The sequence below is a fragment of the Neofelis nebulosa genome, chromosome 16, assembly GCF_028018385.1.
Source record: "Neofelis nebulosa isolate mNeoNeb1 chromosome 16, mNeoNeb1.pri, whole genome shotgun sequence".
NCBI classification, from domain to species: Eukaryota; Metazoa; Chordata; class Mammalia; order Carnivora; family Felidae; genus Neofelis; species Neofelis nebulosa.
Genome location: NC_080797.1, coordinates 45561011 through 45582052, shown reverse-complemented (window position 1 = coordinate 45582052; position 21042 = coordinate 45561011). Strand labels below are relative to the sequence as shown.

General features: G+C 40.5%; 1 protein-coding gene across 2 annotated transcripts in view; it reads right to left on the bottom strand.

Annotated features, from left to right (window-relative positions):
* The window catches only part of ANKFN1 (ankyrin repeat and fibronectin type III domain containing 1), a 316545-nt gene that overhangs the window by 52962 nt on the left and 242541 nt on the right, over window positions 1-21042 (bottom strand). For both annotated transcript variants that reach the window (XM_058703009.1, XM_058703010.1), the window contains exons 9-13: window positions 18760-18850; window positions 13299-13406; window positions 4876-4975; window positions 4434-4566; window positions 3854-3970 (exon numbers count right to left, since the gene is read on the bottom strand). In XM_058703009.1, coding sequence (XP_058558992.1) covers window positions 3854-3970; window positions 4434-4566; window positions 4876-4975; window positions 13299-13406; window positions 18760-18850 — 549 coding nt within the window. The remainder of the gene's footprint in view (window positions 1-3853; window positions 3971-4433; window positions 4567-4875; window positions 4976-13298; window positions 13407-18759; window positions 18851-21042) is intronic.

Sequence of the window (21042 nt, the reverse complement as noted above, 5' to 3'; positions counted from 1 at the left end):
CCCTGAGATAAAGGTATGTCAGTATGCTGTGGAAATAGGAGGGAAGGGAAGATGGCAATGAAGGCCTTTGTGTGCTGTGATAAAATGTCTGAACCACTCTTGAAAGAGTATGAGTCAGGCCAGAATCTTTTATTGGCTACCCTGGCAGAAGTGTGGAGGATGGATCGGAGAGTATTAACACTGGAAGCTGGAGCATAGCTTTGGAGGCTTTTGATATAACTGGAGTAATCAGGCAGTGGCTGTGATGCTGGAAAGGGGAGGACAGCACAGTGAAATAAACCAGAGGTAGGATCACAGGATTTATGTATGGCTGATGCCAATCAAGCTGTTTTTTAAAAGTTTTTATTTATTTTTTTTTGAGAGGTAGTGTGAGCAGGGAAGGCGCAGAGAGAGGGAAGGGGCAGAGAGAGAGAGAGGCAGAGAGAGAATCCCAAGCAGGCTTCGCACTCTTAGAGCAGAGCCCAACATGGGGCTCGAATTCATGAACCACAAGACCCATGACCTGAATGGAGAGCAAGAGTCGGATGCTTAACCAATTTAGCCCCCCAGGTGCCCCACACTTTTTTACTTTCCTCATAACATTGTAAAAAATGTTAGATTAGCAAAGAGACCTAAAATATTAAGTAGCAGTTTCCCACATTCAGTTTTCTTCCTCTTCTGAAATGTTTCTCTGCCTTGTTACTCCCTCCCCACTGCCTAAAAATAGAAAGTGATTTCACTATTTTCAGACACTTTCATCCTAAAGATCAGCAAAGAGTTTGGGCAATAGGTCCTACAAAAAGAAAAAATAAAAAAGATGACAGTGACCCCAGTTGAATACCAGGCAAATAGAAATGTGAAGAGAAGGGAATGCATAGCAGTATAGCAGTGCTCTGGCCTTCTGGCCTTTGATGGGTGCTGTAAAGGGTAACTATTTACTGAGTACTATTTACTGGTCACTATGCAGGGCTGGTGAATTATTCAGGTGGTAACTATGGCATGAGGTACGTTTCTGTGATTTCCCTTTTCTTTCTGGTAAAATAGAATACCCCCAAGTGTGATCTTTGGAGTCCAGGGGTTGGAGAGACAAATACATTTATTTATCCAACCAGTACTTTTGTAATAGGAGGGATGAAAGAGAAAGTGGGGTTAATGCCAGGAGGCTTTTCAACTTGTTGGTAGGAAAAGAATTCCCATTTATTTTTTTCTTAATGAATTATACAGTGAAATCATCACCTGATATGGGGGTGGAGATTACAGGGAAGGGATAGGGATGCAAGAGAAAGCACGTTTTTAAATAGTTGCCTTATAGTTGGTGAAAGTGAAATTAGTAGAGAAACAGAATATGATCACTAGTTATATGTGAGAATTGCAGCCATGAATTTAATTAAAAAACCAGTCAGCCCCCCCTTTTTAAATTTATTAAAATATTTTTTAAATGTTTATTTTTGAGAGAGAGAGCGCACAAGTGGGTGAGGGGCAGAGAGAGAGGAAGACAAAGCATCAGAAGCAGGCCCCAGGCTCTGAGCTGTCAGCACAGAGCCCGACGCGGGGCTCAAACTCACAGACCGTGAGATCATGACCTGAGCTGAAGTCGGATGCTCAACTGACTGAGCCACCCAGGCGCCCCTCAGTCAGCCCCCTTTTATGGTGACTTTTATGCAGCAATGTGCAAGTACTCCAGTGTAGGCTTGTTGGATTCATCCAGGCTTGGATTTTTCCAAATAAATAATATGGGGGGGACAGTGGCCAGAAATTTAGAGTATTTTCAAGGGAATAATTAGGATGGGCCAAGGAATCTAAGCTGGACAAAACAGGGAATTATATCAGAAGGGGGTTGATGAATTGTAAAAAATATATATCGGGGGGCCAGGGAAATCCAAGAGCCATTTCAATGAGACTAATTGAGTAGGGGCACACTGGTCATCATGGCTTCTCTCTAGCCCTTCAGCATCTAGCTGCATTGGCTATGACAGCTATACCCTTCTCATGTTACTGATACCAGATGAATGTGTTCTAGGAATGAAGAACCCTATTTGAAAAGTTGTTCAGTCTGTGATCCAAGCATGTCTGGGCTATATGGTGGGTTAATAGAGAGTCCATTGAGGTGTCTGAATCTCCTGAGAAAGAACTTGACTGATACCAAGGAGACTCCTGGGAATGAACTTTATCCTAAGAAAAGAACAGTTTCAGGTACAGCGGCTTGTTCTAACTCAAGCTGGTCAGTGATGAAAGGAAGGTGAGCTTTTTTTAAAAAAGGTCTTGGGGCGCCTGGGTGGCTCAGCTGGTTAAGCACCCAACTTTGGGTCAGGTCATGATCTCGCGGTCTGTGAGTTCGAGCCCTGCATCGGGCCCTGTGCTGACAGCTCAGAGCCTAGAGCCTGTTTTGGATTCTGTGTCTCCCTCTCTCTCTGACCCTCCCCTGTTCATGCTCTGTCTTTCTCTGTCTCAAAAATAAACATTTTTTTTTCTTTTTTAAGTCTTTATTATTATTTTTTAATGTTTGTTTATTTTTGAGAGAGAGATACAGGGTGTGAGTGGGGGTGGGGCAGAGACAGACACAGGATCCGAAGCAGGCCCCAGGCTTCACACTGTCAACACAGAGCCTGATGTGAGCTTGAACTCACGAACTGAGAGATCATGACCTGAGCTGAAGTCGGACACTTAACCAACTGAGCCACTCAGGTGCCCCAGGAGGGGGAGCTTTGAATTCGGTACAGTCATCATGGCCCAGCTCCAAGAACTTCCCCTTGGGTTGAAGAAGATTTTGAAGTTAAGAGTGTGTTGAAGTTGAGAACACTGCTAAAATCTCTGAGGCTGCTGAACACACAAGATAATAACCTGCCTCTGCAGTGGAGTATAGCACAGAAAGAGTAAGAGTTGCCTTTCAGAATTATAATAGCAACACAGTAATTATTACTATTTCAGGTGGTTGAATTGTTAGTATTGTGTGGGTCAAGAAATGAAGTTCCTGTAATTGCTGGTGGGGGTGGAGCCACAGAAATATTTTTTTGTTGTTATGATCCTATTTTTATGCCTTGGCCAGTATGGCCTGGCCAAACACAGCTTACATAGATTCCTGTTATGTGTATTTCTGGGGTTTATGTAACTGACAGTTTTGTAGGGAAATACCGATCACTGCTAAAGGCTCAGTGATCTCTTAAAGACTCCAATTCCATGTAGCTAAGAACCACAAATTCAGCTAATACCAGAAGACAATGAAAGGAAATCCCAGAAGACCTTGGTTAAAATTCAGTGTAATTTCTAGGAGAGGCTCTGTAGCCTACAAATAATTCTTGCAGGGCTTGGGGACCTGGTCTGATTGGGTTAATAATATGGAAGGATGAATAAATTCAGAATTAAAGTTAAGCTTCTAAGAGTTTTCTTTCTTCTTCTTTTTTTTTTAAAGTAAGCAGAAATGTATGCAAATTCCTGTGCTTTAACAGAAGATCAAGCCAAGAAACTCCTCAAAATATCTTTTGGTCTCTTTTTCCATCTCTATGCACTAACAGAGCAGCAAGCGTTTCTCAGGTGATCCAGTCAAACTCCTCTTATTTTGCAAGTGATAAAACTGAGGCCCAGAAAGGAGAAATGATTAATATCAAACCCAGAAGTCAAGTCTCACATCTTGTTTAGGGGGGTCACTCCTAGACTCTTCAGGAGAGACCCTTGCCCCTCGTCCAGAAAATTGCCAAAGGCACAGATTCCCTACATGAGCTGAGTGCATCTCAGACTGCCTCAGAAGCCTTCTTATGCTTAGGGATCTGGAGGAGAAAGGAGCCCATCCTTTTCCTTTCCAGGTGGGCCTGGTAACTGAACTGGTCGAGTTTTTCTAAGATTTCCTTGCAATATGAGTTGAAACCTGGCCTCTCACCTGTAGCTGGGCTGTTGCTGCGAGCATCTTCTGCCGAGCTTGCAGCACTGTGGATGAGGACATGGAGATGGGTACGCTTTGCCTCAACCACCTTATATCTTCCCACATACAAGACAGCTGCAAAAGAAGTCACGAGGTCATATCATCATCCAAGCCAGTACATGATTTAGGTTGTGGCATCAAAGCAAAAAGCAGGGAAAAGGAAACCTGACCCCTGATGTTTGTTCTGCAGTCCATTTTCAGATACATGCAAAACAACTTTTTGATCTCTGTCCAATTGGAAAAAGATCTGAATGTTAATGAAATAGTCAGATCCACAATTTAGTCTTTGCCAAATGATCCTATAACTCAGAATAGTGGAGACACAGTCTGACAGAATGCAAGCTTCTTTGCTTTGAAAATGTAATGTAGATGCTACTTTGGCATTTTTTATGGCATAGGGCATATCAGGGCAGAAAGAAGACCTTTGAGACAATTTCCTCCCACCCCAATACTTTGATCACTGGAGACTCCCCAACAAAGTTTTCAGAGATTTATGCACAGAAACATTGGTGCAAAATGAAGTCAGAACTCAGTATACCTTTGTGAACCACAGAAAATCCTGTGTAATGGAACTGGTGTGAGAGTCATCAATTTCAACAATCGGTATTTGATCTTCATTGGTGACTAACATATTGTCTTTGTAATAAAATATAACAGCTATGTAGAGTCCTCTAAAAAGAAAAAGCAAAATAAAAAAATTGTCTTCAAGAGTCTCCTCTACCAAGCTTGAATCATGGAAACATATATTTTTGCATGTGATAAAAGATCATTTAATATAACTATGAGCACAGTCTTGCTAGGTATGACATGGTCACAGACTAGTACTCACAGAAGTTGCTATCTTGCCCACATTCTCAGGAGAAAGTGAATCTCCTACTTTTCATAACAAAAAGGAAGTTTCTACCGAGTTTATACTTAGAACCCAAACCAGCTGATTCCTGAGAAGTTAAGACTTCCTGGAAAACCTGCATAGGACCCACCGTTTTAAGGTCTTCACAAACTTATTTGAGGAATGGAATAGGTGTTTCAGGCTCCTTGAGACTGACTGCTTGCGGCCTGTGGTTTGTAATTTTGAAGTTTCTGAAACACCGAAAAAAAAAAAAAAGAGTATAAACTCCATTGGCAGAGTAATAACACTCCCAGTATCTTCTTCCCTCCGTCCTGCCTTCCTTTCCCCTGTCCCCTCAGTGTTGCTTATCCTCAGTTTCATGTGGATCCAACTCATTCATTCTTACAAAAAGCTTTTATATCTTGAGTTGCTAGTGGTTAACTCAATTAATGATCAGCTCCTCAAAAATGTTGGAGATGAGTAACATTTATAACTCGAGGGGGACCCCTTCGGCATTTTGCTTATATTTTCCTGATGAGCAATTGATTATAATGTGGGATAAAAAGAAATGGAGTCAAACCCTTTGCCTCCTCCCATTGCCTTTAATATCCACACGTTTTCTCAATGCTGGCAAAGCTCTTCTTATTAGTTCACACATTTCATTACATTTTTTTTCACTGTAAAATTAATACAAAAGGTTTGGAGAATAGATAAAAAGAACAAAACTCTACCCATATCATGTTGCCATTTTAGTACAACCACTGCTAGCATTCTGGGGCAATCAATCTTCCCCAGTGTATATATGTTGGCTCACACTACTAGTTGTAGGCATAGGTTATGATTATCATCAGTACTATTCAGAAGAAGAAACAGAGACTAAGAGGTTAAAATAGATTGCCCAAGATAAAAGAGCCAGTGCTGAGAAAAACTGAGATGTTAATTTACTGAACAAATATTTGTTAGTACCCTACTACATACAGGGCTCTGTGGCTACATTTGGTGAGCAAATCATCCATTGCTGCTTCTGGTCACCCTTCTACTTAGAACCTGGAGATTTCACTGATAAAACTTGCAGACTTCTCCTAGTAGTCTTTACAAATAGTACTGCGTGGAGCTGAGCAAAAAGATCACCGATTTCAGTCCTCGTGTTCTGTGTAATGGAGGGAAGCTGAGGTTGTTGGGGTCATCACCAAAGTTCTGACAGACATGTCACTGGGGTAAGAATATCATCTACATCACTGCTGTTAGGCATGGAAACCTGGGTGGATGGCCCACGGCTGAGGTCCAGCGTGGCTCTGCTTATGATCCTATAGGAACAGCTGGGAATAAGTGGACTGACAAACATTCATGCCAGCTTCAAGCTAGTGCTGGTAATGGTTATTCCTGGCAGAACAAAGCAAAACATTTTTTTTTTTTTTTCTGACTTAAACATGAATTTGGCTGGTCATACTGTGCTTGAAAATGCTGCTGCTGGGACTTCTGGTTATAGGCAGCATATTGAACATACTCATCACATGCTACTCTCTCCTAAAATCTCACTAAAACCAGAGTAAAGAGATTAAAAAATAAAAAGGAAACTCCATAAATCTATAGAGACAAAGAGATGGAAAAGGAAACAAAAGCAAGTGAACTTGGTAGCTGGAAAGCAGATGGACAGATGGATTTAGCAGACTTGAGAAAGATGAGTCCTAAGCCAGCAGTGGAGGAGGCTGAGAAGTAACCTGATTCACCCCTTGGGCACCACATACTGCTGGAAGTTGGGGATAAGTGTGGAGCTAAAATCAGAGGGATTTGTTGAAGTCTGTTTAAAAAGCAGTTGGACTTCTAGATCTCCTCTAATCTGCATAGCTGGACAAATACCCCTTCCCCACTCTAGAAAAAAGCTCTAGTGACTTATTCTCTGAAAAGCATAAAATTTGGTTTCTAGAGTGGGAGACATGGGGTACAGTTAAAAATGGGGGTGGGAGAATAGTACTGTATCCAAAACAAGTGATTAAATGAACATTTCCATACAGATGATTTTCCCATTGGGCTCTCAGAACCCTGGTGTTCAAACTTACACCCTCCGGGAAGGACACTGGAGGAAACTTTCTGGAGACTCTGACCAGACTAAGAGAATCCACTTAAAGCTTCCGACATTGCTTTCAATGGTTTCCTAAAGAAAAGCCCATGCCAGGCACCTGGGTGGCTCAGTCGGCTAAGCGTCTGACTTTGGCTCAGGTCACGATCTTGCGGTTTTTGAGTTCAAGCCCTGCGTCAGGCTCTGTGCTGACAGCTTGGAGCCTGGAGCCTGCTTCGGGTTCTGTGTCTCCCCCTCTCTCTCTGCCACTCCACCACTCGCTCTCTCTCTCTCTCTCTCTCTCAAAAAAAAAAAATATTAAATAAAAAACTTTTTAAAAAAGGCCATGCCAGATCACTCTACAGTGAAGCCTATAAATAAAGAACTTTATCCATGTACTCAGAGCTTCCTAACAGCTACTGAGTTCTCTTCTCTTAAATCTCAGTAAACATCCAAGGATCACCAGGCAGTTGTGAAAAGCATCTAACAGGAAAAACAGAGGCCCAAACCAAAGAAATAAAAGGGCAATTCAGAGGAGAGACTATGCTGAGAGAAGAAAATACAAAATGAAACAAAGCCTATTATTAATAGCCTTAAAGATAAGCAGAGGCATTGCAGCCTTATAAAAAGGATAGAAGTTTCTAAGAGAAATATTCAGAGAATAAAAGAGAGCACTGGAAATTAAAAACATACTATCAAAAACTGAAAAACCCAATGGAAGGCTTAGAAAATGAGGTTGCAGAAATCTCTGAGAAAGAGCAAAAGGCCATGGGGATGGAAAAGTAAAAGAGAAAAAGAAATATTAACAGGATAACCTAGAAGGTTCAACACCAGACTAAGAGTTCTAGTAGGAGGGAGCAGAGAAAAAAGAGGGGGAGAAATAATTAAGAATAGGCCCCATAATTGAAGGGGGTAACTTTCCACATTGAAAGGGCCAGCCCAACAGACTACAATACATCCACACTAAGGTATTTTTTATATTTTTATATTATTTTTTTATATTATTAAATATATTAAGAGGATGAGGGGTAGCAATTGTAATGTGCAGTTAAGAGCAGGGAGGGAACAAAAAGAGAAATCATCCTTAGGTAATGCCTCAACTAAAAAAAAAATCAAGAATTAGCATATAAACATGTGATACGGAGACATGAAGAAAACATAAAAACAGATTTTAGGGTACTGAAGATAAAAAGAAATTTAAAACCTTCCAGAGAAGAAAAACAACAACATCAGTACCCTATAAAACCTCTGGAGTCTGAATGACATCAGACTTCTCAGCACTGAAAGCTAGAAAAGAACAAAGCAACACCTTCAAAACCTGAAAGAAAATTATTTCAACCAACAATTCTATCCTTGGGGCCCCTGGGTGGCTCAGTTGGTTGAGCGTCCAACTTCGGCTCAGGTCATTATCTCCTGGTTCATGGGTTTGAGCCCCCGGAATCGGGGTCTGTGCTGACAGCTCAGAGCCTGGAGCCTGCTTCGGATGCTGTGTCTCCCTCTCTCTGTCCCTCCCCCACTGGTGCTCTGTCTGTCTCTGTCTCTCAAAAATAAATGAACGTTAAAAAAAAAAATAAAAGAATTCTATCCTTAAGTGAGTGGTAAGTAGAACAAATGCATTTTTAGACATGGAGTGTATCTAAAATTTAGTTCTCAAGAATCCTCTCAGGAAATGACTAGAGTAAGGGCTCCACCAAAACAAAGGGCTAAGAAAAAGTTAAGACCTGGGATATAGAAAGAAGCAATCCAGTATTGGAGGGTGGCCAAAAGACTCCTCAATATGGTGGTGAAAGGACATCCCAGGGTGCCAACTGTGCACTGGACACAGGCAGCCAGCAACCAGTCTAGATTGGAGCAGTTCAGAGGGCTCTAGGAGAGGTTTCTTTAAGAAGATGTAGTTGAAACAGTACTAATATATTTGATTGTATTGAGAGAAAATTGATACAACTGGAGAAAAGCTTGGGGATTAACTAGTTGTGACCACATAGAAAAACAAGCAAACATACAATGAAAGATGACTCTTTTAACGACAGGGAAAACAAAAAGTTATCCAGGAAAGGGAAACAGTCATTGAATTAAGTGATCATTATAATGTGAGCAATAAATACTGATCTTACTAAAATTACAATAGAAATATATTAGGAGGATGAAGGGTAGGAGGATGAATATGTATGTAAGGGGGGGGGGAAGGAAAAAAATCATCTTCGTGAGCTAATGCCTCAAATTAAAAACACATCAAGAATCAGCAATATAAATGTTACTTAGAGATATGAAGAAAATATCAAAAGAACTGGCTAAAAGAATGGAGTCTTTGGGAAATAAAAAATGGAGAATGGGAGGAATTGCTTTTTTTTTAAGTAATAAAGCTCTTAAGTGCTTTACTTACTTAAAGTCATTCAATCCTTAAACAGTGGCTGGCAAGTATGTATAATTCTTACTGCATTTTACAGGTGAGCAAAAATGAGGTCTAGAGAGGTTAGGTAACTTGCTCAAGGTCACACAGCTAGTAAATGTCTAGTCTGAATTTGAACCCCGCTAATCCATGATCTTAGCTGTTTATGCTAAGATAACTCTCACATTATAGTCATACATAATGTAAATTAAAATGAAGATTAGACTGAAAAAGGAAGAAGAAAACTGAGAAATGCTCCTACTATCTGGGAAAGGGGCCCATGCAAATGTTAAGTATTCCAGGTCTCCTCACTCTGGGCACATGACAGAATTTCACTTTTTGGAACCCTTGTGGTTGGGTGTGGCCATGTGGCCAATTCTGGCCGATGAGTTTTGAGTGTAAGCGACATACATAAAGTCCTGTCCATGTGAGACATTCAAGTGTTCCTTTTCCTTCTCCCAGGGTGCAGACAAATATTTCTAGAGAAAGGATGGTGACAACACAGAAGGACAGCCCTCAGCTGACCAGTGGTAGACATACAGCTTGGGTGAGAAATAAATATTTGGGGGGGGGGTCATTTGGTTATTGCAGCATATTATAGCTCATCTTGACTGATTCAGGGTCTATACTGACACACTGAGTCACTGATAGAGTGGCTTCTACTCTGGCTTCTGGCTCTGTGTAGCTCAGGACTCTGGAACAGTGTTCAGTTTTCTGGACTCCGAATGCATTAGTTCTTTAGCTTTTAAGTGCTTGGAACATAGGGAGTTTATTTTATTCATACTGATATGTCTAGTACCTGACACATAGTAGGCAGTGTTTCAATTAATGTGTGCCACTTGAAAAATTGGATAACTGAGATTCACTCCCACAGGGTATTGCTATGATGAACACAACTGGCTTCTTTATAACTCATTATGCCAGGGCATAAACTGTGTGAATAATAAAGGCTGCTCAACATCTCCACTGAATTTGCATTCCAGTCCTGAACATGCAGATTAACTGCAGCCACTTTAGCCAAAATACAGAAATCAATGTGGGTTTTGGTATCTCCCATGTGAGGCTTTGGTAGGAGAAGGGTTGTTTTATTATTAATTCCACATTTGGAATATGCTGTGTATTTACTGAGTACTCCACGCTCATTACAGTGGAGTCAGTGATTACATGTTAGTTCTAGGATTTATCAATAAAGAGATAAAGAGAGACTCCATTCTTCATCTGGAAGAGCAACAAAAGGAAAACAAGCTAGAGTTTGCAGAGTGCCTGTACTATGCCAGGCGTGTTTAGTACATTATTTAACTTAATCCCCATAACAATCCTGAAAGATAAGTACTGTCATCCTGATTTTTCTGATGGGGAAGCTATGGCTCAGAGAGATCAAATGCTTTTCTCAGGGATACAGAGCTAGTAAGTAGTAGACATGGGATTTGAACTAATTATTTTTTCTAACTATAAATTTGACATGCACTCAACCACACAGATCTCAATGTGGTTGAGTATTTTATTGTTTATTTATTTATTTTGAGAGAGAGAGAGAGAGCAAGCGAGCATGAGCAGGGGAGGGGCAGAGGGAGAGGGAGACAGAGAATCCCAAGGAGGCTCTGCATTGTCAGCATAGCCCAACATGGGGCTCGAACTCACAAACCATGAGATCATGACCTGAGGCGAAATCCAGAGTCAGATGCTTAACTGACTGAGCCACCCAAGGAGCCCTGTAGTTGAATATTTTAAATAACAGTTTTGTAGTTTTCTGTATGTAATACCTAATTATCCTTGGTTTATCCTTCTAGGCTTAGAGTAATGTTAAATTATCTTAAAATCATTCCTTTTTTGTGGGTGAGGTAATTTCCTTTATCTTAACATATTGTAGGTCAGCATTTTCCAAAGTCCATGTCTTGGAATACTAACTCTGTGAAAAAAGTTATACAATGACTTTGCAAATAAGTTTGGAAAATGCTTGGTTAACCAAATTCAAAGTGTCTCTTTATTAGAGTCTTTACTATTGTAATATCGATTTTACATTTCCAGGAAAGGGATGTATAATGCAACATTTTCCAAACTTACTGACCAGAGACTTTTTCAGCTGAGCATCTTATACAACCACTGTTCTTTGGAATACTTTGGGTACTGTTTAAGTGTCTAGAGTACATTTCAATATAAAAAATATTTTTTCCTTTTTGGGAAGTTCTATTTATGCCTTACTTAAATTTTTCCTGACATTGTCTGCATATTTACATCCCTGTGGGGGAAAAGCATATACATGCTGAAAGTTAAATGGAAACTATTGAAATAATTGGGCTGTCTAGATAATTTATTTCTTGATTATTAGATAGTTACCCAACAGTAATGGGGAGAGCATCTAAATCCTCAGATAATATATCTATATAAAAAAAACAACCACCTCTCATTCTCGTGAGTAGTTTTAGCTTTCTTCCCCTGGTAAAGACTAAACACAAAGTGGCTTATGAATTGCAAAGAATCATCTATCCAGTTGCTTTATTACCTTCGCCTGCCATACAAGAACCAATGGTCAGGGGAATGATGGAGAGAGAGGCAGAAGAGAGAAAGGAACCTAAATGATGCCTGGCCTAGTTAAATGAGCTCTGAGAACTGAGTGTACTTTGGTCAGTGTGGAATCTTTAAGGCCATGGTCTGGGTAAAGTTTTCCTTCAGATCTGGGAATGAAACTCATTTGAGTTTCCTTCTCAAACATGCATATTTACATTTTCTAATGAACCACTCATTAAAAGAATATTATTTTCTTACAAACACTTGTCCCCATTGCTAGCTAAAGCCAACATTTCTGAAGAGCTCTGTTGTTACACAGTAATTGGGACTCACTTTTTGCTAATGCTAAGTATGATTTTTTATACCTAGTCCAAACTCAGTTGCATCTCTTAGTTTCAGCCATGGATTTCTTACCTAGCTGGCCCAGCAGTGCCCTGAATCTGGAGAGTGCAATGCAGTTGGGATCTGATGGGTGAAGGAGCATGGAAAACGAAAACTTTATGGAGGCTTTAATTCTCCAAATAAAACTAAGTGCCTGCTCCACGAATCATTACACAGATCAGAAACCTGACCCTGTCCCATTTGAATAGCCCAAATAGGAGAGAAGTTTTTAAAAGCTTCTGAGAGATTTTCTGGGTATAGTTGGCCAGGTCTGGAGGTGTGTGCTCTACTTTCTCCTAAGTAGTAGTACAGGGGACGATTAAAATTCAGGGTGAGATTGGGGCGCCTGGGTGGCGCAGTCGGTTAAGCGTCCGACTTCAGCCAGGTCACGATCTCGCGCTCCGTGAGTTCGAGCCCCGCGTCAGGCTCTGGGCTGATGGCTCGGAGACTGGAGCCTGTTTCCGATTCCGTGTCTCCCTCTCTCTCTGCCCCTCCCCCGTTCATGCTCTGTCTCTCTCTGTCCCAAAAATAAAAATAAAAAAGTGTTGAAAAAAAAAATAAAATAAAAATAAAATTCAGGGTGAGATCAATCAACATCAGTGCCCAGTCCTAAAGGTAAGGGTGGGGGACACAAATGAGGTATGGCAAGAAGATTGTGCTTAGAGACAGAAAAGCTAGGTCAGAATCTTGATTCTGTCTTTTCCTGGCAGTGTGACCTTGGTCAAGTCACTTAGCTTTAGTGGTAACTGCCAGCATGAGGATGAGAAAGAGACCGTGGATGTGAAATTGCATTGTAAGCTTTCTTACAAATACACACGAAGGTTTCTTGTTGCTGTTAAAAATTGGCTAAACTTCCTCAGGGATGCTCACGGAGTTTTCCTGGGGACTGAAAAGTTTGAGGGTGAATATCTCAAAGACCTGGGACACTGAGGAGTTTTGTGGAGGGACAACTCAAAGGGAAGGGAACTGATGGCAGCCGCTGTTTTTCTTGTGCTTTTTTTCAAACTGTTTGCATGGAGAGAGGGTAAGACAGAAAGAAAGGAAGGGAATGAAGGAGAGGGAAGTCTCTTCTGAAGGGTTAAAGCAAGATAGTGCTGTAAAGTGATTCCAGATGTACAAATATTAATATCTCTCTCTCCCTGATGAATGAGAAGGTATGACCCAGTTAGGAAACTGCTAAAATTACCGGCGCCACCGAGACCTCAGTCGATGGCCCAGCGCAGATTTTTATCCTTACCCCGGCAACTATAATGCTGATGAAGGGCTCGGACCTGCTGCAGCAGACCTTCCAAAACTTCACTCTGTCCCTTGTGTCTGGGCTCTCTGTCGTCATAGTCTTTCCAGTCTATTGAACAAAAGAAACAAACAGAATGAAATTTTAAAGCAAGGAGGCCTCTCCCCGGAGGCGCTGCCTCAGGAGCTGGGCTCTGCTCACACTCCCCTAGACTCTGGATGAGCACCTGGCACTCGCACAGCTGGCAGTCAGTGCCAAGGGTTTGCAGCTGCCATTGTTCAGGGCCCTGTGCAAAACAGTAATTGTGGTTGGGTTTTGTGTGTGTGTGTGTTGGGCAGTTTTAGGGCAAGAGAAAATGGTGACTGAAAGCCAAAAGAAAACAGGGAATCTGGGAGTCCGGTTTCTCCTCCCCAGCTCCTTACCCTCCTTTCAGCATCCCGGGTCCTAATCAGTTCCCCTGCCACCTCTCCACTCAGCACCCCAAATGGCACCTGGATCTCCACAGTAGGAAAGAAAGGGGTGGGAATGTGCAGACTAGACGAAATCCACAGTCCCAATGCTTTTATTGTAGGTTTCACACTTTTGGCCAAATTGACATTTCTTTCCAAGGAAAGAGCCCATGTCAGATGCCAAGAAATGGAAATCTACATTTCGCTCTAATGAATGTCTGCTTTGGTTAGCTGGCACAGCAGCCCCTGTACATACTCTGAGCCACCAACCACCCTGTCTGCTCAGTCTCTAAATATACAGTATTAGCTTACATGGCAAATTTAAATTGCAATACCCACTGAGATTTTTCTCCCCCTTCTATTTTCATTCCATTTGGCTATAATGATATCAAGAGTAATAACCCGTACGGGACTAATGTCAAGATTGTAATTCTGCTGTCTCCGACTCTGATTTTTTTTTTTTTTTTCAGCAGGTCTGTCATTTCATAGTCCATCCCATCTTCTCACTATCCACTCAGTTTTACTTTCTGAACCTTTTAAAAGCAACAACTTAAAGCACTTCTTGGTTGAAATACTTTCTCTAAAAATGCTAGTCATTCTTTTCTAGTAAGGCCAGTTCATAAGTGTATCTGAGGCTTCAATTCTAACTGAATGTGTTTCAAATTCTCTCCCCCCAGGTTTATTTTAAAATATGGAGTCTGCCTTGTTCAGAAAGTTAAGCAGATGTCCTGATGGTCAAAGTTAGATAACCATTGGTCCATCCACGGCCTAGTAGTACAGCACAGTTGGAAAGAACACAGGTTCTGGAGTCAGAACCTGCGTGTGACTCCTGGCTCTTCGGACTCCTGGTTCAGTATCTGTAGGGCACATTACTTATGCTGACAAGGCCTCTACTCTGTAATGTGAAAAATGAACACAGCACCTACCTTGCAGGGCTTTTTGTGAGGACTAAATGAGAGGTTTATTAGGTACCCAGTACAATGCCTGTTAATGGCATTATGTCAGTCATAACTAATCATAACTTAGAAAGAAGGGAATTCTCTGAGGAAGAGTTAACTCCCTGTGTAGCGAGTATGGAAACATAATTTCTCACCCTATCACATGATTCCCTGTGAAGAAGGAGACCTCAGACATTTTTGAATCCTTCCTGCTTCCTACCCTTCCCCATGTGTCCTTCTCCATTTTACCTCTCAGAAGACGGAGCCCTGGAGAGAACCATTCCAATTCTATGTTACTCAGCTTATCTGGGGGCGTAGCCAGGCCCATAACGAAGTTACATGGCCCTCCATATAGTGCTCCTTTCCTTATGCTGTGGACACGTTTTCTTTTGTTTTGTTTTGTTTCTTTTGGGAAGGAGGGTCAGAGCTTGGTTGGAGTTTGTGTGGTGTGGCTTAGTTGTGGTCAACTCTGGAGACAGGGAATTGGCATAGGTGCCTTCTGTAGACTCTGTTCCTTGTGGGCAGAAACCGTGACTTAATTTCTCTTTGCCTCAGGTTTCTTCTCTGCAAAGTGAGTTTTTGAATATTTTTTAAAGCTTGTTTGAGGTTTAGAAAACCAACGTATGTAAAACATTATGGGCACATTAGGGACACTTGTTAAGTGTTGGTGAGGCATTGTGAACAGAAGGATGGCGTTCAAGTAGACTGGACTGGGGAAGGTGCTTTTACTGGTAAATTTGGAAATGTTTGAGGAAGTGAACTCCCAGTGATCCTCCGCCTTATTTTCAGTGTCCCTGGTAGTAGGGCACAGTGATAATAGATGCTGCTGTCATGGATTCCCAACGGCCATTCTGAGTTTGTTCCCGCCGTTGAAAAAATGCATCTGTAGTGCTCATAAGATGATTAATGTTGTTTGCTTGAGTAAGACTCCTGGGTGGCTGAGTTATTATGTGGCCCTGCACTTAGTAATACGTTCTAATGTGTGTTAATACTGCCATCGATGCAGGGGGAGCTGACATGGAGCTGGCTCTTTCCGCCGAGCCCCATTACGTCAGAGGCGAGCTCAAGCTCGAAGATTGCTAATGCTAAATTGCAGCCCAAGTGAGCACTGGACATGATGCCAAGGTTTTTGGAAAGAATGAGTTTTTCTCAGAGATGTTTGGAAGGTTCTGATGACTACATAAAATAGGAGACTTTAGGGATGAGGGAGAAAATTGAAAATATATTAAGAAATCAGGAACCTGACAGGAATAAACTTAGTGTGGGAGGAAAAGAGCAGATTGTGCCACATAATACAGTTCAGTGTTCTGGTAATGAGACACTTCAATTGCAACACAATGCAGAGCTTACATTCACTGGCGATATCAGGGCTTTCCTGATCGTAACTCAGACAAGCCTGTCTGGGTCCTTTTCTCTTATTATGTACCATACCATATAACATAAGTCTATAAAAACACATTAAGGCCTTTTGTAAAAATATAAAAAAAAGTTTTATAGCTTACTGGAACATATTACCAAATTTCCAATTACTCTGTCATGTTAGAATACATTGTCCTCTAGTAAATATCTGAATACTGATATCTGTTGCATCACAATGTCATAGTCTGTTTATAAATAGAAGCAGAGTCTTATATTGTTATTTTCCAAGTGATATGGCATGTCTGCAGCAACTATAATGGCATGTTTGGATTTTAGTTCTTTGCCAGATACCCTTACTAGTCAAATGGGCCATTTTAGAGAGCGTTGTCATTTGCTATGTTAATTAGCAATAAGTGACTCTTCCCAGTCCTGGACAACTGTCCTAGTCACTCTGGAGAAAGCCCTGAAGGGCTTTGAGGGAGAGTGTCTGAATAGAATTTGAAGTTTATAGAACTGGAACATCTGATGCTTATAAGTAAATGCATCCATATGCAGATCAGAATTTGTATTTGGAGTAGGTTTTCCCATGTCCCACCTTCAGGTCAATCAACACTATCATTTTTTTTTTTTTTTCATTTTCTGTTCCTTCTATCCCTTCATCTACAATAATAAATATATTCTTTTTTTTTTTTTTTTCCTAGAATGAGATTGGTTCCCTTAGTATCTTAATCTTGAAGCATTCCCAGTTTGTGTTTCTGATGTCTACAATAAGAAAGATGTCCAGATAAGACTGGAATAATTAAATCATTGAATGCCTACGGGACTTAGGGAGGGGCCTTAGAGAGCTCTGGTGTCAGTGGTCCAAGGCCCTGTATGACCTGGCATCACTCCCGGAGTGACAGGAATGGTTGGCTAGCTGGCTCTTAGTCTGCTTGTCTGCCTGATGATGGGGCACTAGTTCCCAAAGCATAGGAGATGTGGTATGGGTCCAATCAGTTCAGGCCTGAATCCTGGCTCAGCCACATATGAGTTGTGACCTCGGACAAGGCAGCATCCTCTCTGAATCCCAATTTCCTTATTAATGGAAGAGGAGGACAGCATAGTGGTTAAGAACAAGGGCCACTGGGTTTGGACCTGACTTCAGTGCTTGCTAATTTTGTGGTGTTGGGCTCTATGCCTGTACCTCTATGTTAGTAGGTCCCTCCCCGGTAAAATGAGACTACTAATAAAACCACCTCAATAGGTCTGTTATGAAGATTGAATGAGTGGATCCCTGTAAAGCTCTTAGATTAATGTCCAGCATATAATGAGTCTAATGACTGTTGGCTCTGATGTTCAGAGTGATGCAGAAGATGATGACAGTGCTTATCCACAAGACAGGAACAGTGGTGAAGGACTGAGGTGAGGGTTTAGTGAGACACTGATGAAAGCCCATAACATGCCACCCGATTCGTGCTTGGCCCTAGGTAAAGGGTTGTTCTAAAACACGAAAAGCACATAAATACATAAAAAAGAAAACTAAAGAGTCTATAATCTTATACCCCAAATACCCACTGCCAAATATTGATAGTTATGTGCAGACGTGCCTTCCTAGTAATAATCAAACTCACAGCTTAAATATGTGCTAGAAAATTTTGCATTATGTTTTTATATAAAACTTCCAAAGTAAGAGTTTCTTCCACACAATGTAGTTTTTTTAAACACCATTTTTAGTGGCTGCCTTTTGTTTTATAATATGGATATGTAAATACCATACTTTATTTAACCATTGAATTGATATTGGATATTTGTTCTCCCTACCATACACAATATTTCACTATATCAATATATTGCTATAGTGCACATAATTGTTCATAATTGTTTGTCTGCATTTGTTTTCTTGGCTTCGATTCCTAGATATGTAATTATGGGGTAAAAAGAAATGAATGTTTTTATTATGACAAATTGTGTCTCACAAAGGATGTAGCAGTCTGCACTCTCACAAGAAGCATATGATACCATTTTGAACTATCACATTCATGGAGATTTTTTTAAAAATGAAAACACAGTTCAGAGCAATAGGCTCATTATACAGAAAAATCCATCATATGATATATTTAGAGATGCTTCTTCTGGTTAAGAGAGAGTTACCAAATATACCAGACATAAGTTACTAATCTTTAAATAACTAGAAGTGGCTTTTGTTGGGGTTTTCAGCTCCCACTATAAATATTATATATTTGTAGCAGAGGGTAGCAGAGTGCCTGTTACTAAGAAATCTTCTTTTTCTGACATTGTGTCAGAAGAATATCTCATTCTCTTATCAATTGGATGTGGGTGAGGGAGTGAGGAGGAGAGGAGAGCTAGAACAGGCTGGCCACTCCCTCTGCTGTCATTCCCCACATCCCCATGAAAGTCTTGGGAAAGGTCAGATTGGACTCCTACAGATTTGGAGAGGTTAAGGAACCTTTGAAGGCCACGCGGCTAATAAAATGTATCATGGGTACTGAATTTGGTCTTGCCGGTTCCAAATTCCCTCTCCTCTCATTCCACCGAGTTGCCTCCCAAGGGAACATTTCTGCAGAGGAATCCTTCATTATGTGGCCCAGAGGCTACTCTGAGGAGGTTTTGTTAGTCCCCAGCAGTGGGGAGAGGGAAAGGCAGTGGTGTCCGGAGGATGGATGGAGGGGGAGTTGGAGCCTGTTGCCAGGCTTGAGAGAGTTCACAGCCACCACCTACTGGAAGGCGAGGCACATGCCGGAGTCGTGGTCTGAGCAGGTCCCCATCCCTTCATGTTATAAGCCGAGACTTGAACAAAATACTGTTGGCCCTGAAAAGTATCGAAATAGAGAGAATGATGCATTAGGAATTTTACTGAATCACTTTAGTCTAGAGTCCTGTGTCCAATGAACAACTTGATCCCTTGGGAAATCCACTAGCCATACGTTAGCTTTCTAGCTTTTATTGACTATCACATTTATTTATGTGTAATGATAAACATTTTGGGGTGCTCTCAGTTTCTATGAGCTTCCCCCCCCCAAATTATATACTAATTATTAAAAGTCAAGTTTTACCAAAAACAGCAATTCCTCACCTCTTTCTCTTTATTTTCCCCTCCCCAGAGGCAGTCACCATCATTTTTATGAGCTGATTGACTTGCTTTTAAAATTAAGAAGTTACAATGCACGTATTTTCATAATAGTACATCAGAGATGTGGTTCATTCATTTAGGGGCTGCATAGTAAGTACTAAACTGTGGGCAAATATTGTCATTTATGTAACCAGTTCCCTACCAATGAACATTAAGATTGTTTCTACATTTTATGCCATATTAAATAATGCTTTCCTTCTTTGATTTTACTTCAAGTTTAAAACCATTATTAAAACAATGGTTATATTCTTTAATGTCTTATGACACTAAAAATTTAGTTGTTTTTGTTTACTTGTAAACTTCAGATGTTTTGTATAGTTTTACATTTTTCCTTTGAGTTTTTTTTTCTTTACCCAGTGAACCCAAAGAGGCATTTTTGAAGCCAGCATTTGATAAAACATCCCTTGCAAAAATTGTAAAATAATGTTTGAAGTAAAAAAACAAAAAAACACAACCCAAAAACCAAAAAACAAAACAAAAAAACCCCACATCTTCGTAGAGCCTTTGCTAGAAATTTTAATAATGTTGGCCTTACCATATTATAAAGTTAATTTTTTTAACATTAAAAATAGGTTTCTATGTACTTCAAGGTTATAGAGATTCCGCAGAAGTGTAAATCTACTTCTAGGCTTTTATGTGATTAGGATAGTGTCTGAATTGCTCTCATTGGACGACCAAGTGGAAAAACTTAATCCCTATAAAAATTAGTTCAAATATTAGAGAAACTCTCTGTGGAGAGTTTTCCATTTTTATCACAATATCACTTTTTCTTTTAAGCAAAGGAAATTCCCTAGGGTTCTCTTCTGGCCCTTTTCCATCATGTGAGCTATAGGGTTGGGAATCAGTCTTCTGCCGATAGCATCTCTGGGGGCCACCCACTCAGGGGTTTGTTTGTTCTGGTAATCCACAGTTTTGGCCCCTGGTGTAGACGTGTGATTAGGACTAAAAGTCAAGATTCTGTGGTGGTGACCCAACCACCAAGAATTCTGTTAGAATAGCTGGTTCAAACTTGAAGAGATGCAACCTAATGCAGCTTTTTCATGCTGGGTTTCAGGAGTACACTTTACACATAACTGGTTTAAAGGACTGATCTTTTTGAAAAACAACAAGACCAAGAAAATTCTCCCCCTACTTCTTGCATAGAAAGGTCCTAAGATAATTAAGGATTCTAATTGGAGTAAAAAAATAAAAACAAAAAACAAAACAAAACAAAAAAACCCCGACAGGTTTGATAAGTATACTTTAAAAACTATACTAAAAAATATTCTGATGATTCAGTTTTGTTGCATTTTAATTACTTGAGGAGATACAGTGTTTGTTTCAGTATGAACTGATGTGCCAGGTGTTTTTATTTTTTGCATTTCATATGCTCCTATGGTGTATAGTTGTATAAATAATTAACGTTTGAGTTTAGATTGATTAAACAAATAAGCTCAGCTTGTTCCAGTTTTTCATTCACAGTTTAAATTGGTTCAGGTTACTGAGAAATGTAGTGCCACCATATATAGTTTCTTTTCTGTGAAAGCAGATTTAGACAGATTTTTTTTTTTTTTTTTTTTTTTTAATCAAGGGAAAAGGATTTCTCTCAGGAAATTGTATGACTCCAATAGATGACTGATCTCAACCAAGGCTATGGGGGTGAGGGTTAGAGGAGGCTGTTATTTTTACCATCAGACAGGGAGTCAAAATTGGATCTCTCCGAGCCTTTGATCCCCCCTAAAGATTAGACTGTGATCCAGAAAGCAGCAGCTTTCAAGGCTTGCATGAGGCCAGTCTTTTTCTGATCTCTGTAGAACATGGCAGCTTACAAAGTGGTTCATGCTGTCTGCTCAGTCCTTTGTGGAGTTCAGATTATGGATACCAGACATATC